At 30.9% G+C, this 17,662-nt stretch overlaps 1 protein-coding gene across 1 annotated transcript; it reads left to right on the top strand.

Moving 5' to 3' along the window:
• Positions 1-10,960: 10,960 nt before the first annotated feature.
• LOC137931537 (methionine aminopeptidase 1) lies at positions 10,961-17,496 on the top strand. The gene is made up of 6 exons (XM_068774960.1): positions 10,961-11,152; positions 11,221-11,491; positions 11,849-12,020; positions 13,530-13,824; positions 14,634-14,770; positions 15,681-17,496. Exons 1-6 carry the CDS (start codon positions 10,993-10,995, stop codon positions 15,789-15,791), a joined length of 1,146 nt encoding a protein of 381 aa, XP_068631061.1. The 5' UTR covers positions 10,961-10,992; the 3' UTR covers positions 15,792-17,496.
• Positions 17,497-17,662: the final 166 nt, after the last annotated feature.

The following is a 17,662-nucleotide window of genomic DNA, read 5'->3' as shown; positions in this document are numbered from 1 at the left end:
GGGACAAGATAGAGCACCTTGAAGACTCCATTGGGAACATCGACTCAGGCCGCTACTTTGTACTTTGTTCTCGGATCGGGAGGCCGTTAAGCTCCTAGATCACTTAGGCCGTTGAGCTCTGTATGGAGGTTACTTCATGGAATACCCTCTCCTTATCCGGTTCTTTCACTAAGAACGTGATTAATATTTTAAATGAGAGGCGCTCGGGAAATTCAAACCTCGACGGTTGCTATTGCCTAGTTTACACTATTACCACTTCGGAAAAGGTTGGAACTACAAGAAAAATTAGTGGAAGAAACTCCAGCAATTCTTCTATCCATAATAATAGAAGACTTTCGTCCCCTGCACTTTATGTGCCGACCTTGTCGGCGGCTTGTTCTTGATTGTCTGGCAGCTGGAAAATAATTATATGTTTTGCTTATGTGCAAGCGTATCTCGATATCAAGACAAGGTGGTCTTAGAAAGTTCTAGAAGGATTGTGCTACGTCACTACAATAAAAGAATTTGGAGGTATGACGGCCGAATCAAAGTAATATTTAGTCGCCTGTTTTATGAAATAGTACTTGTAGGAAGAACAAGGACTATTGATCCCATGCTACTACATAAAAATCTATAAAACAATGTCTGATAAATCATCTAAATCTTCTGCAAAATCAGTTAAAAATCGCTATTTATTAATTAAACGATGTAGCTAATATGATTCAGGAATCTAAAATCAATCAGACATTGGCGACTCAATAGAAGATCATATAGACTTCAAAAGCCGCAGAACAACAAATCTTTATCAGATATATCACGAGAAATAATGTCGTAAAATCCAAAATTAAAGTATAAGTGCCATTCGAAATATAATGCAACAAAAAATAAATACGTATAATCTTGAAATCTAAAACACTCTTTATATATTTACAAACGACACAGAGATGGCATTTTATTTTTAATGGAAACGGAAAATTAACGATCGGAAATTCGCGGAGATTTTCCTTGTCCCGCGTTTTGGGAGATTGCGTTTTATTTTCAATTCAAAAAAAAAAGGTGTACGATTTTACGTTACGACTTTGTCTTTTAACACATTAAAATGTTTTTGGTGTTTTTTTTTTACTTCTATGGTTTTGGAAAATTAAAACACGTGTTCTTATATTTACTAAAGGGTATCGAAAAGAAAGCTTTCCAATAACATTTTTCTGAAGTCACATTAATATCTGTCAGATAGTTGTTTCTTTTTTTTTAAAAAAAATCGAATCAACCGTTCCTTTTTCAAAATAAAAATACTTTTTCTTTTATTCACAAAAGGAACACTAAAATTGATCCTTTTGTAGGATATCGAATTAAAAGCTTTGAAATAAATTTCCATTGTAATATCTTAATGCATTAAAACCTGTTAGGCAGTTGTTTTAATAACGTAATATACGGGTTTAGAAAACTGATATACTTTTTCATTTATTAACAAGAGGAGAACAAATCTTGACATTATTATTTAGTATTAGTCCATTATTTTGAAATGTAAAATCTTCTTTAAGTTCACGGACCTTTCCGCTCTGAAGCTGTAAAAGCCTTAGGGCTAACAGCACGTACTTCAACAGAGAAGTAAAATCTTGCACAACGTCTTATTTACGCCTATAACAATAATACTGTTTATTTCTTTATTTTGCATAAAAATCTAATCGTAAGTCCTTACAAAGTGATTAGTTATTGCTGTAAAAGCCTTGAAGATTTTATTTCATAAATGAACAATATATTCACTCCTTAAAAGTTCTTACCAATATAACCAATCACCCTGTATAACTTGCGCATATTTTCATATTACAAACAAAAATGCGAACATGTAAGTGATGTTATTAATAATAATTTGAGTTTAACTCACGTTAACTGCAAATTATTTAACCTAAAATTACTACGAAACCCGCAATGTCCCGCACCTGCAAACATGCAAACAAATTATCTTTAGACTTTATCACACTTTACCGTCCCATAACGGTAATTACCTTTGAAGTCTCTAACGACATTTTCTGAGCGAAGGCTATGCATGTATCATAAAAGGTAATGATTTCTAAATGTTCCAAATTTTATAACTGCAGATACGTGCTGTGATATTAACACGGCAAGTTTCAGCTAGTTTTTTTTCACTGCAACGTGAGGTCATATTTGACCACAGACACTATCGTTTTAAATTAATTGTTATTCAATAAAGCATTAATATATTATTGTTTATAATACGTAAACGTAAATGAATAAAATAGTCATCTCTTTCTAGTTCAAAGTAATCACTGAGATATTGCTTCCGCAGGGAGCGAACGCTAATTTTCTCTACGCACACGATGCAAGGTATTCGTAGGTCAATATGACCACGTGTAATCGTATTAAGAAGAAAAAAGTAGAAGTGAATTTATGAACTTTTATTTTTTGTATCATACAATAAAATGATTTAACAAAAAATTGTAGTATATAAAAAGTATACCCATGTCTTTATCTATATATACACGATGATTAATAATAAGTGTAAAAGCTTAGAGGGATAAATGATACACTCATATGATACACTCTATCTAAAATCCGATGGTTTCAGAGATAATAAATAAAGTAATTATAATTAAGGAAAAATTGTTTTAAAATTCGAACTACTACATTATAAAATTAATTAAACAATAATTTAAACGGTTAAACCAATTATATGATTATTGTGTTTTTGGACTAGTCTTTATCCGGAATAAGGTAACAGGTAATAAAATAAGACATTAATTAATTAAAATATCTTTAACAATACATCTGTCAAAAAATCAGTCTAGTAATGTGAAAAAGCAAGCGGAAAAAGCGGTCTGCAACCAGTGTTTTCCGATGACCTTCATAAGTTCATCTGTCCACCTTGTGTTTATAGTCTCAGTCAAGATCCATAAACCTCTAGCGACTATCTTTTCTGTATGCTTGGAGGCCTTTCCGGTGCTATTTCAATTTGCCAATTTGCTATTGAATATAACTAGGTTATATCTTACCCCACCTATATTTAACTTCTTATGTTAAACATAAAAACACACTTCACCGTTTATTGTATTCAAAAATGTACCTATATTGAAAAAGGAAAAAACGTACGCTTATTAAAAACGTCAAATAAAGAAAATGAGCCGACATTTCTCGCTTCTGCGTTTAAATAAAATATATAGTTGAGCTCACGCAAAAAAACGCGCTCTGAATGGAATTTGATTAAACTCAGTCGCCGAGAAATCTGAAAGTAAAACGCCTAGATGTTTATACCTTTTTATTCCTTAAAGTTACGAGACAAAATGGGCTTTCATATATGTCATGCTCCTTATCAAACAAAGATAGGTACCTATGCTATTAAAATATAAAATCCACCACTGCGTAAGTGTTTTCACATTAGCACAATAGATGGCGTAAGTTATTATCACGATATTTGTTTATTGATGTATTTATTTAACCTTTATTATACACTATATAAAAAATCAAGAAGAAAATGTAACGAATAACATAGATAATAACTAAAAAAACTAAAATTTATGCACAGGTAGAAGAAACGGTTTTATCGCTCGAGGCGATCTCTACCAGACAACCTTTAATACCATAATAACTGTAATTAGTACACTCCATAACGCTGGATGCACGCCTCTTTCAACCGATTTTTTTTTAAAGAAGGTACGTGGAAGTTGAGACGCTTCGGTAATGAGAAATTTTTTCCCGGACGTCGACTCTGCAATTAGAGCCATCCGAAAAATCGATTTGGTCACGATTCTTCACGAAGCATGGGTGATTCTCAGAGTACCTACATAGGTTTAAACTCAAAGAGAGTCCCACGTGCGCCTGTGACCCGGCAATGGACCATACCGCAGTATAGACAATCGCTTAAAATCCTGTATTTTGCGGCATTAGGAAAATTGGTAGTGGCAGCATTACTTCCTTAATAGAAAATGTCGACTGCCGCCACATACTTGTATTATTGCAAAACTAATTAATTAATGTTATTATAAAAGAAAATAAGAATTAAGGTCGAGTAATTAGTAAGAATACAGGATGACATTAAATATCTGTGGTAATGTATATTCTAATTTTAAATTAATAAGAGCCTATATAATATAAAATTAAGAAATTTAAAATGTAATAAATAGAAAAAAGAATGTAAGATGCTGTGTATTGTACATAAAAATGTGCAATTGTGAGAAATGTGGCTAAGGGTGGGAGGTAACGCATAGAAGGTATTTACACAGAAGTTAGGAGTGGAAGATAATGTGAAAGATGAAAGAAAAAAAAAAGCATGTTTAATAAAAATTAAGTACTCAAAAATTATTACAGAAATAAATGTCCCTTTTCTAAAACCAAAGAGATTCCCTTAAAACAGGACTCAAAAGAATCAGTCTTCTTAGAAATGTATGAGAAAGAATCGCTCACAGTGGACGTATATCGGGTTACATGGCGATGATGATTAGAAAGACATTACAGTTGTTAAATTAAACAGAAATCTATTCTTTGAAATCAGGGGACATCGCACGACTGAAATGATTCTTTGAAAAGCTACAGAAAAAATTCCAAATATTTCCCAAAGCACAAAACCACACTCCCAAACCACAGAGTGAATTAAAAACTAACCTACGTCCATTCAGTGCCAAGATCTATAATAAAAGTAAAAAGAGACATGTTACAAATTATTTTGCCGATTTCCTTAATTCTTTTTTTTCGTAATAATTTGTTCCGCTAGGGAATTACAAAACGCGGAAACTAGAAAAAAAAAATCGTATTATAAAATACAGCGAGTTTTAAAACTTTCCGTATTTGACAGTTTCCTATAAACTTCGCGCGTTTGACAGTTCACCATGAAGTTGACGTGTTTGACAGCTTGTCATTAAACAGCTGCACCGATCAGTATTTATCGATCAAACAATTAATTTGTCTTATATTTCATCAATTAATAAAGTTATTTCTCAAAATAAGGTTACATTTTTTTTCTAATAATGCGTCCAGCCAATGTCTTAAGCGGTATAATCTGTGGGGATAGATATAATAATAAAAAAACATGAAAATGTAAAAAAAAAGATTATATCTCATCTAAATGCTTTAAATCGATATTGAATTAGTACAGAAAAGTTATAAAATTGATAATGAATCGAGAACAAATTGGTTTTCGGAGTGTTCATTGACAAGAGTTCAAAATTGCTTTTACTTTCAGGCGAAACGGAAAATTAATGGTAGGAAATGGTGGATAGGTAGAGCGTGGTTTCTTTGTATCCCGGTCGGGGGGTAGACCGGGACATCCTGTCGACTGTCTGTTACTAACTTTATATATATATATGTATACATATAAAGATGTATACACGCTTGAAAGGAATTGCATGAGGTTTAGCTTTACGTTGCATTTATAAACATAAATTTGGAATCTTGTATTTGTAGTCCGACGATATGTTCTCGACTTTCATACGGGATAATCGTTTAAGTGTAAACATTTTTAAAGAGGAGAATCAATTGCCACCTATGAGTGTCCGATCCAAAAATAATGCTTTTTAAATATTAAATAACGTAATAATAATATTGTAAAAAAACTCGTTTTCAAAATTCGGATTACTTCATATTAAAAATAATTACTGTTTACAATGTGTCGCTTGATATTATACACTGCCAGAAGTTATTGAAAGTAATTAATGTAATGTATTTCAGAGTGATCACTTTATACAGAATCATTGTAAATAAATGTAAAAACTTTACAGCTTTTTGCTGACAAATGTGCAATACATTCATCTTTTCAAAGCTTTTACACCTTTTTTTAATACACATATGCTTATTTTTATCCTTTTATTGTATATAAACTATTATATTGTTTCTTTGATTACAGGAAACGGAAGCAAACAAAGCTAATTTCTTAAATAAACATGATTAATCAAACATCAATTCTCTTCGACTAATTTACATTTATAATAATTTGTATTCTAACCTCTCTTTTCTTGGTAATAAATAGTAAATAAACATTATTAGATATTAATGGTTATTTACAACGTTTTCAAGTTTCATAAATCCGAGACTTCTTTTATAAAAAATTATACAAGGATGTATACCTTATTCTAATATTTAATTTATATATGAGTCGATTTGGGGACTCTGTAAGTCTGAACTAGTACTCTGGTGAGCAGCAATTCCCCTGGTGCCTAACTTGGAACTGACGCTATGACCATTCGATGTCGGTCACGTTCTTAAGTTGCGTTTCTTAGAAGGAACCTCGGATGTTCACATGGTTTTGCAGACAGCTTATTTGGCAAATAAAAGTCTAGGATATACATATAATTTCTTTCCACGTTTGCGCATTATACTGTAATAAGCCGTCAGCTAATTTTATAAATACGTATTTGTTTAATTTATAGTAGTTTTAATAAGTAAAATGTGTAAACATAGTTTTCGCATAAATAAAACCTTAAGGTTTTCTAAAATAAATATGAAAACAATTACAATTTATAACAGAGTATTATCTTGGCATTGCAGAATATGCAGTACTGTCATTTGCAGCTTTGATAATAAGTCACTTTAATCGCTTTGTGCCCGAAACGACAACAGGCTAGCTCGCTTTATCTACGTAGTAAAATTGTCATAAATATTTGTAGCAACTGGCCATCTGTACTTAATAATTATAACTATAATATAAATAAAAATTTATGGTCATGTACAGTATATGTGTCCACATACAATCATTTACATTTGTCTATTACCACTTAATGTGTGAGCATTATGAAAAAAGGTAGTTTTTTTTTTTAATTTCTTAATCAATTTCTAATTTACGATTGGTTTGAATAGCAACAATCTTTTAATATATTAATTTCAAATGACAACTTGAATAATAATAAAGACGTTGACAGAAAATGTTTCCATTGCATTATTTCATTAATATGTATAATTTAGTTGATTAAAATAATATTACCGTTTGAATAAATTTCGGATATCACTTTACATGCTTATTATTTCAGGGTCCGGATTTGCATGGATAATAATTAACAAAATACTGTCGCATTCAATTATGAATAGTGACTTAATATAATTGCAAATATACATAAAACAGATACTATTAAGAATTTAAACAATAATATAAAAATTGAATGTATTACAATAATCTGTATGGTTTAAAAATCGAACAATATTTTTTTTATATTTTGAGGTTAAAAATAGAGCGTAATCAATTTTTTTAATGAAAGTAACTGTTATTCTAGCGGTCAATAAAATAATGGCAATAAATAGTTAATAATTGTTTTTCGTCTACCTACCTTTATTTATCAAAGACAAATACACTATCTAAAGTGTTGGCATTTTTCGAACATAATAAAGATATTGTTTCTATTATGAAAATTGGATAAATATTGCGATACATGCCTATATATTATACCATAACTATAAAAGTTCAAATAAAAATGGTGCGTTATGTCACAAAAAATAATAATTTGACACATAGATACGTTTTTAAAATTACGATCCGTTAATACGAGTATATTGATTTTTAATAATGGCATTTTTTTTCAATTTTAAAATGAACGAAAAAAGGGGTTTTTATTATTGGCCGAGTTTAATGTTAATATGGCCATTATGTTAGAAAAATACCAGCTATGGGAATCTTTACTCTGCTGGGTACTGTAGTACAGCCCAACCGGCACAAAAGTGCTGATTTTCAGTAAAGAATCTAATGGTTTAATTTGGTATATTAGAAAATTAATCGTGCTCATTTCATATTTTGTGGCTTACATAAGTATTTGCTGTTTTAATTATTTTGTTTTCTGACGTTAATATAAATCGGTTTGGGCATCTCCGTACAATACTACCAGCGACTTTGAAATACAAATTCATAGCGTGTGCCAGTGGTGTACCAAGAACTTTTGCCGCCCGGGGCGATCTCTAGTTTGCCGCCCCTTCTATTATAAGTCAATCAAATAGTGGTTTTTTATAAATTAATACACATAAATAAATTATTAAGTTATTTAATCAATATTAATCAATACACAGAGTAAATTTTATTTAGACATATGTGTATTCACTCGTAAACATATTTATGTAATATCTACTCTTCTTTCTAGCTTTCATACTAGAAAAATCGTGTATAATGCTCTCAAAATTAATATTATTTGTAATTTCTTGTTCTATTGGCAATATTGCAAGATTTTGTAGTCTTAATTGACTCACTGTAGAACGAAGATAATTTTTTATCAACTTCAATTTTGAGAAGCTTCTTTCGCAACTAGCGACACTGATTGAAATTGTTAAAAAATTCTTAACAAAATTACAATGTTGGGAACTGAATTTTAATTTATTATTCAAGAAAGAAAATAAATATGAAATGAATATGTTGCTTTTTACAACTATAAGTAAATTTAAAAAATGCCGCCCCAAGGTAAGTGCCGCCCGGTGCGGACCGCACCCACCGCCCCCCCCCTAGGTACGCCACTGGCGTGTGCTCATCGCCTAACAATAATAAACGTGACGTTTCTGTTTTATTGAACGTTTTAATATTTTACTTAATTTTTCTTTCTTAATGATAAATCTATATATATTAGTAAAAGTATATTTATACTTGCGAAAAAAAAATAATAAAAAGAATAGATACCGCGTGTATGTAGTAATAGACAAAAACCTTTATTCTTTTAGATGGCTTAAAAAGTATTTTTTTAATAAATACTTCGTTTATTTAGATTAAAAATAAAAGGTCTTGGTGAAAAAATCAAAAAAGTGTTTGAAATTATTATAATTTTCTTAGCCCTTGTCCCGGTATCATCACATCATAATAATTCCAATTGTACGTCGTCCATAATTGGATTTAGGCGCCTTCAGAAAATTTCCAGTAGGATTGGTTGGAAGCGGCTTGAATTCTGCATCTTCCGACAACCTTATTAATGTCATCTGTCCACTTTCTAGGTGGAGGTCTAATGCTGCGCTTATCTCGGTATAATCAGGGTTAACAAAAACTCTATTGGTTTTCTTTTTTTCAATGCCCTCGTTATTGCGGACCTCTGCTTTTACCTTTATTAATTTTCCAGTCTTTTTTATTTTCATTCTCAGCTATCATCCTTCACATTTTATCATTCTTTCATACCACAATTCGATCTGGCTCTCTCTTCCATTCTGATTGTCATTCGTTCATCGCCTCTCCTTTTCCCTCATTTCTTATCGCTTTCCTTGCAACCGGTGTTGCGCCAAGCGTCGGTTATAGATATGTATGTGATCCATATAAGATCCAAACCTAAACGCAACTACGTTGGGCTTGTGTAATATATGTAAAGGTCACTTCTATTTAGTCTGTTTAATATCGAAGACGTTTCATAAAAGTCGCTTATACTACAGTATTCGCTAATTCAATCCTCCCTGACGTCATTAAATACTACACTCCAAGAATATGTTTTACGATGCCATTCATAATTTCAACATCTGACATCATATTATCTACGAAGGCGGGAATAAAATAAACATTCAAAAATAGAACAAGTCGAATCAAAAGTAAACGCAACGTCAATGTGACTTCATCTTTCACACGAAAATTATCAGTTTTAAATTTGATATAATTTTTTTATTGAGTTTTAAAAGTTATTCGTGGCATGTGCAATGAACAGTACTGAAATAATAACAGCGTGGGATTTTATGTACGTTAGATCGAGGAACGCGGTTATACGCTCGCTCGACTGTCCAGACGGCTGGTTGTATCAATTGGGCTTATTACTTAGTAAGTCAATACCTATTTAACTACTTTAGATACAAACACTACGGTTTTAATACAAACTGTGAGGCAATTTATTAAAAACATAGTATACATACAGCGTAGTATACATACAGCGTGATTGGTTCCAAGCGTAAAATATTCATCTGTGCATGCAGACTATATACTGCCAGAAGTTATTGGCTTGTGGCACGTCAGCTTTATCGTTATAACTTATCATATTATATCTTATATAATGAATTACAATAGTCCCATTCTAAGACTTTAGGAAAATTTTATGAAAGTTTGAATTAGAAAAACAACTTATAATTTGATCTGTAATTCTTTGTAACTCAAAGTGTGTCGTGTTGAAAAAATATTTAGAAGACACGTCTGCGTTTTAGAATATTAGGCATTTTCCAAGACTGTACTTTGAAATCACACAGCAATACCATAAGTAAGTCTATGAAGTAAACAATACAATACACATAGGCACATGCATTGTTTTATGGGTTGCGTGTTGGTAACGGATAATTAATATTAACAAGAAAACGTTTAAATTTTCTTTTGTATAATTTATAAAATACTAGTAAAATTAAAAATAAAGCCAAAAAAAATTAGTTCGTTTCTTGTATTGAAATGTTTGAAAGTACGACTGATAAACTTAACCATGTGAACATAATTCAAAACCATTACTGCATATCGATGTTAAAGTAATAACAACAACCTTTATATCATAAACGGTAATAATTACTAACGAATTTTTTTTATAATATTCGTGTTCTTTCTTAAAAAACGTTTTTGCAGAAATATAAAAAAACAAGAATGACTGATTTGGAGTTACCTTTAATTCCTATTATTTCAAATAATCAAGATTCAACAAACGGATACGAACTAATAAAAAGTAATGACGTTTTATTTTTTTAAATATTTTCTAATTTTTACATGAATATTTTATGTATAAAAATTTTCCTTAGCATTTATTTCGTCAGAGCGTCAAATTATGAATTATATTATACATAAATAATACATACATATTTGATATTCATTTATTAATAATCTTTTTACCTCCGGTTTTTGAACAAATTAAAATAATCTATTAAGATAATAGAAACAAATGATATCAAGGATTTGAATATTACATGTTATAGTTTTATAACATGTCCAAGTCCCTATTGCTAAAACATTTAAAAGGGCAATTTTAATTTTAGTATGTTGCGAAAATTTATAAGTCCAATTAATTTGCATTCTTACCGTTACATTTAGAATCTGCGGTAGTCACATTGAAATGACAATTAGAAATTTTGACAGCGGAATTTTCAAAGAGCGTAAAAATGGCTGCGATTGGAATGTGCGAAACGCCCGGTTGCAAATCAATCGCTCAGTTACAGTGCCCGACATGCATAAAACTTGGGATACAGGGTTCTTTCTTTTGCAACCAAGACTGTTTCAAAAAATCGTGGAAATCTCACAAAATTATCCATTCGTTGGCCAGTAAGTTTTTAGGTTACGTTGCGGTGTTGTGATCCGTACCGATTTATTTCGATTACGTTTTGTTTTAGAGGGTGAAAGTATAGATGGGTCGAATGTGGAGTATAATCCATGGCCCTCTTATACTTTTACTGGGAAGTTGAGGCCATACCCTCCGGGCCCTAAGAGGACAGTGCCACCGCACATAGGTCGTCCAGATTATGCGGACCACCCTACAGGTTTTCCAGCATCAGAAAATGCTGTAAAAGGTTCTGGACAAATCAAAGTATTGGATGATGAAGAGATTGAAGGAATGCGTGTTGCTTGCCGCCTTGGGCGCGAAGTTCTCGATGAAGCTGCCAGGTTTTTATAATTTGTCTGTTTTTTATTAACTTGAAAAAAAAAACTATTAAATTTCATACCTGTATAATTACTTTGCTTATGTATTATGGACATGTACATATTTTAACGTGGTTTAGTATAGTGTAAAATAAGATCTAGTTAGGTTTTCTGTAAAACAGTGTGTTATTTAGTCATAACATTTATTGTGGAACTATTTTGAACTAACTTTTACATAGTACCCATCACTATGTTTTAAAGATTAATTACAAACAATTATTTATGACATATATATTTTACATTAAAAATGTTTATACATTTTTTTCTCCAATAAATAAAATATTGTTAAAATGTTAGTTATGATGTTTTTGGTATTTTCAGAGTTTGTGATGTTGGTGTAACAACTGATGAAATTGACAGAGTTGTCCATGAGGCATGTATTGAAAGGGAATGTTATCCAAGTCCCCTGAACTACCATAACTTTCCAAATAGCTGCTGCACATCAGTTAATGAAGTGATTTGTCATGGTATTCCTGACTTACGTCCTTTACAGGTAATCATTTTTCTCTTAAACGTGTTACCATATTTTTATTATGAATTTTATATATTATAATTTATAATATAAGTTGTTAACCATGTAATATAAGCTGTGATCTAATTAGGTGGTAAGCATGTGGGTACTTGTATATTGAAGAGAATAAATTAAACATTTATATTTATTTTACTTCTATTGTACAACCACCACATTTTAAATTGCTAACATTTTATTTTAAGAAGCCCCGTTTGTTGTCTCAATGTTTTCAATCTAAAGGATACATAAATAAGAAACATATTTATTTTCAGTTTCACTTTCCTAAAGGCATGTCCATATTTATATATAACATCATTTTACTTAAGTTGCTATATCTATTTCAATCACTTAATAGCTTATATACTTAATAGCTTTAGGTAGTTAATTAATGTAAACAAGATTCAAATGTCCATCTTATTAAATCGAGGGTTCCTGGTTGGCGGTTTTCATCTCCCAAGTTAACCTGACTCTAGAACACACCTTTTCAAATAATTTTCTGGCTTAGACACGGTAACAAAAAGAATCAGAGATAAAAAAGTTCTTTGAAAAAATGCTTGTGCAACAAAAAAATTTGTTATCCATTATGGTGTCTGGTTAGTTGATTAAATATAAAAAACACCTGATTTGAACTTTCCACTACACTGCAATATTCAGTTGTCATATAACATTTTCCATGTGTTTTATTAAAGATTTATGGTAAATGGCAGCTTAGATTGTTTATATCAAGTTTGGCAATTAAACATTCCTTAGCTTTGGTTCATTGCCTAACTATAAAAGTAGTAATACAAAATATTAAAATGCATATTATAATGAGAAATAAATCCATGCATAATTTATTCTGCTGACAATATTCTTAACATGTTCCATGCCATGGCAATTTTTAAGAATATTCATACAGGCCAAGTGGAATACGACCCACACTTTAAACATTAAAAAAGTCATAAAAGATGTATTAAGCATACATCTTTTATGACTTTGACAGACATTTTCAATACTGCATAGATATAATTAGCGAGAAAAAGTTATAAATTTGAATATATATTACATACACATGCATATGTGTTGTAAAGTTGTCTATATTCAACCCCACAATTCATTTTTAAGGGATCCTTTGGTTTTTAATAAGAATTGCAAATGGAAAGTGCAAGGGAAGTCATATACACCCCACATGGCATAAAATGTGTTAAAAAATGATATGTAATGATTTCTTATGTTAAAAAAGTAAAAGGATTATTACCTATTTCATAGGGAAGTTTATTGTGTAAAACATATAGGTACAAATGTTACATTTTTTTATCTAACTACCTAATGATTTCCTGTACAAATCCCTTGATGGTAGAATTTTATAGGAGATGCTCTTTGCATACTTCTACTCTACAAAATGAATATTCCATGCAATTTTTAATAAGTCTTAGTTCTTGAGATTTTGTGACAGTCAGTATATAGTCGAAAATCTTTAAATATATAGACATAAATATATATCTATTTCAGGATGGTGACATATGCAATGTGGATGTAACAGTCTATCACAGAGGGTTTCATGGTGACTTAAATGAGACATTTTTTGTTGGTACCATTTTAGAATCCAATCGTAAACTTGTACAAGTAACTTATGAATGCCTTCAAAAAGCAATAGATATTGTTAAGCCAGGAGAGAAGTATAGGGAGATTGGAAATGTTATTCAGAAGCATGCCCAGGCGAATGGATTGAGTGTAGTGCGTTCTTACTGCGGGCATGGAATTCATCGATTATTCCATACTGCACCGAATGTACCTCACTATGCAAGTAAGTACATGTCAAAGCATATTGAAAGTCTGATAGTCTAATGCAATCTGTCTCTGTCGGTTTAGCCTTGAAGTGCTAACTCAGCTTGTATGGCTGAGTGTGGTCATTGTTACTAACAGAAGATGATTAGCAAAATCCTTAATTTTTAATATGATAATGAATAATTCTCACATAAATAAAATATTTCTGTCCACATACATACATGCATGTTAAGAAAACAAACTACACCTGTTGTTTGATTTAAAGTAGAGGGTCTAAAAAAAAACTATTTGCCCCTGCAGAGTTTGTACTGCTAAAAGTTATTGAATGTATGTGACACCATTAGAAAAAATAAATTAATGTAGCTTATTTCATAGCAATCACTTTACACAGGATAATTGTAAAATGATGTAAATAATAGCTTTATAGCTTTTTGCTAACAAACAAGCTATATATTCTCCCTTTTGAAGCCTTTACACCTTATAATCAATCATCATATATTTTATTTATGACAGTGACTCATTCAGGCTGGGACATCATCTCAATTATCTAGATGTTGTAACCAAAATAAGACATTGCACACAAAGTTAATTTCATAGCTAAATCAAAAACAAACTTTTTGCTCCAGCAAAGATAGCTAGGAATGTTCTCAACCCTGATCATCAAAGACCATTGATAATAAAGTAAAAACCTTTGCCTAAGATATGTACCTGGCATTTAATTAATATGTTGACTTAAATCTTGATTTACTTCTGGTATATGCAGCATGATCAAGCATGTAAAGAAAAAACTATTGTAATAAATAAACATTAATGATGTTTCTGATCCAGAGAATAAAGCGGTGGGTGTAATGAAACCAGGTCATTGTTTCACCATTGAACCAATGATCAATGAAGGAGGATGGCGTGATGAGCAGTGGCCAGACCATTGGACTGCAGTCACGGCTGATGGATCTCGTTCTGCTCAGGTATACCAATAATTACTTTTGTTTTGTTCCCTTTGCTAGAGCACATATAAAGTCCGAGAGTGGAAAGGAAGGGATACCCTTTAATAATTTTCCCAAGAAAACTTATGGAAGTATTCATGGATCCTCACCAATGAGGATTATAAAGCATGAAAAAGGAGTTAAAATACAAGCATCTACTTTACATTTTATCAACCCAAGCGATATGCTTTCAGTGTATGCTGAACCTATCTATAAAGCAGATCCAAAGGCAAAAGAGAATTTATTTATTTTCATGAAAAAAACTGTTTATGAAGTCATCTAATATTTTTCGGGAAGAAAAAGTAGTCCATAAAAAACTTTTAGTTAATTAGAAAATGTGAGATAGTTAACCATTCTGTTAATTGTTAGATAGTACCTTCTGCCTTAACTGTCTAATTTTTTATTAGTTTCAATTTTTCTTTATTTCAAAGTGGTGTTGTTGTAATATTATGTGTAGTGTAATAATCATAAACAAACTTGTTTAGGGTATAGTTTGTGTCATTACTGTATGTTTTTCACTTTGGACCTTATTGATAACCTCACAGTCACTCTATGAGCTATAAAGAAATAAATTTGAAATATTTCTGTGACATCAAATCACCAAGAACAAGAACCATAGAGAAATGAAAGTAATGTGGACATAGCTCAGCAGATTGGCTGGTTGATGTGGCATAAAGTGAAGAACTGGTAACTGCTGGAGACAAAGTTCTGAAGTGGAGTGGATGAACAGATGACATACTTAACATTGAAGGGCCTACATTCAGCAGTTCTATGTCCCACGTTTAAGCATCCAAACCTATAAAATATAGTACAAATATCATTTATAAGTTTCTGAAATAAAATGGTACAGAATCGATTTAAAACATAAACTATTTTTTTCTCAAAATTCCAGTTTGAACAAACACTTCTGGTGACGGAGACTGGCTGCGATATATTGACAAAACGGGAAGGTGGTCGACCCTGGTTCATGGACCAATTGGAGAAACTCAATGCTAATTCCTAGTCTTGACAATAACTAATGCCTGTCCATTGAGGTAAAAGCTAGGACACGCTACATATGCCCCAATCATCACATTTTCATATTCATTTGCAAATGTATTCCCATACTTACTTAATGTCAGATTTAAACTCAACAATTCTTTAACATATCGAGTTGTCTACTAACTGTTCTAACAATAAATACATCAGACCTAAGAAAAACATTGAAAGACATTTGTTTGAACTGTGTACATGTTTTCAAACTTTACAATTTTTTTTTCCAACTATTTAAAATTACATACCAATATTATGTAATCATGTCTGAAAATGAAAATTTTTTTACCAATATGTGTTGCTAATGAAGATGTGAGACATGGCCACTTACAATGGGCCTTATAAGAAGCTCTCATTAGAAAGCCACCTAGAGAGCAATGGAGGAAGCTATGCTCGGAGAGACACTGTTAGATCAAATCAAAAATGAGGAGATTCACAGAAAATCCAGGTCACCGAATGTATCTTGAAGAATTGCTCATCTGAAGTTGCAGTGGATGGGTCACATTACTCACGCAACAGAAGACTGTTAGGATATGAGCAAAGAAAAAAAAAATATGTCTGCAAAATGAATGTCACTTAAACAAACAGAGTGTAGATTACAATATAGGCATGTCTATGACATTTCAAAATTAAGTTTCATTCTCGGAACACTATTAGTAACAACTGTTTGAAATTGTTACAATTTCAACTATCAAGAAATGTGATGATGCAAACAAAATATTTTAAAGTACATTATGAGTAAGTTTAAGTTTCATCTCAATGGACTGGCAACACTTGTTAGAATAAAATAAGTATTTTTTTTACCTTATCATGCTAGAAGCGTTATTATTGTTTTTCGAATAAAACTCGCTGTTTAAAAGTGCGCCGATAATTATTTATTTTTTTAATATGTTTGTGCAATACTTGTTTTTTATACTAAAAGTGAGAAGATGAAGTGTTGAACATGTAGCGCAGAAGTAAAGTCATATTGTGAATGTGCCTTAATATTTACAATTTTACTTAATGTACTCAATTTTGTTTAATTTTTACTTAATTTTTCTTAGATTAATAAATAGTTGAAAGCCAAGGATAGAGTATATCTATCTATATGCCTACATCATATATGTCAAAGTACTGTGACATTTGGCGCCATTTGTAAAAATTAAGGTACATTCAACATTGACATTACTGATTTTTTTTTAAAAAAACTTCGATTTCGTGCATTTAATGGGTATATTTATTTATATCATAATTAGTATGAATCTAATGCCACATAAATTCAATAGCTAATTCATTTGTATTTAAAAAAATAATGACGTAATATTTTGAGTATAGCTGGTATTTAAATTAGTTCTGAAGTCGATTCATCTTGTTCATAATGCATGTTAGGTTGTTACTACTTCTGAAAAGCGTGGTTCTCAATTTTTGTCTGAATACCTCTAATAATTACCTTATCAAAAGTAGAAATAACTAGCGATCTGTATCACAGATATTTTGTTTTTTTTTTCTGACAATCCAATTTTAAATTTTATGCAGTTGATTACCGAGGCGATATTTATCAGTCTTATCCATAGTCTTAATGGTAACACCAAATATTTTTATAACAATATTTTATTATCTTTGTGTTCTGTTAGACAGCGATGACAAATGAAAGTTTTTTGGATGTTGTATAAAAGTTGAATAAATTTGTATTGAGTTTTGATAGTGAAATAATATAATAAAAGTTCAATAAAGTTTTTAAATGTGTTTTATTTCTTTGATTATATCAATCTTACATATGTTTATAAACTAAATGCATTACATATTAAAAGTAGATATATTTACACCTAACAATTAGATTTTACACTGTAACCTTCATAACTA

This window comes from Battus philenor, unplaced genomic scaffold (assembly GCF_028537555.1).
Source record: "Battus philenor isolate CCGP_79_NKW_IND1 unplaced genomic scaffold, ilBatPhil1.0.hap1 SCAF_8, whole genome shotgun sequence".
NCBI classification, from domain to species: domain Eukaryota; kingdom Metazoa; phylum Arthropoda; class Insecta; order Lepidoptera; family Papilionidae; genus Battus; species Battus philenor.
This window is presented reverse-complemented; position numbering and strand designations above follow the sequence as displayed.

What these genes read in the sequence shown, in the direction of transcription:
- LOC137931537 (XM_068774960.1), top strand. Translation starts at nt 10,993, where the DNA reads ATGGCTGCGATTGGAATGTGCGAAACGCCCGGTTGCAAATCAATCGCT. An exon ending in AATTATCCATTCGTTGGCCA is followed by an intron (nt 11,153 to 11,220) that starts GTAAGTTTTTAG and finishes GTTTTGTTTTAG; the next exon opens with AGGGTGAAAGTATAGATGGG. An exon ending in ATGGATCTCGTTCTGCTCAG is followed by an intron (nt 14,771 to 15,680) that starts GTATACCAATAA and finishes TCAAAATTCCAG; the next exon opens with TTTGAACAAACACTTCTGGT.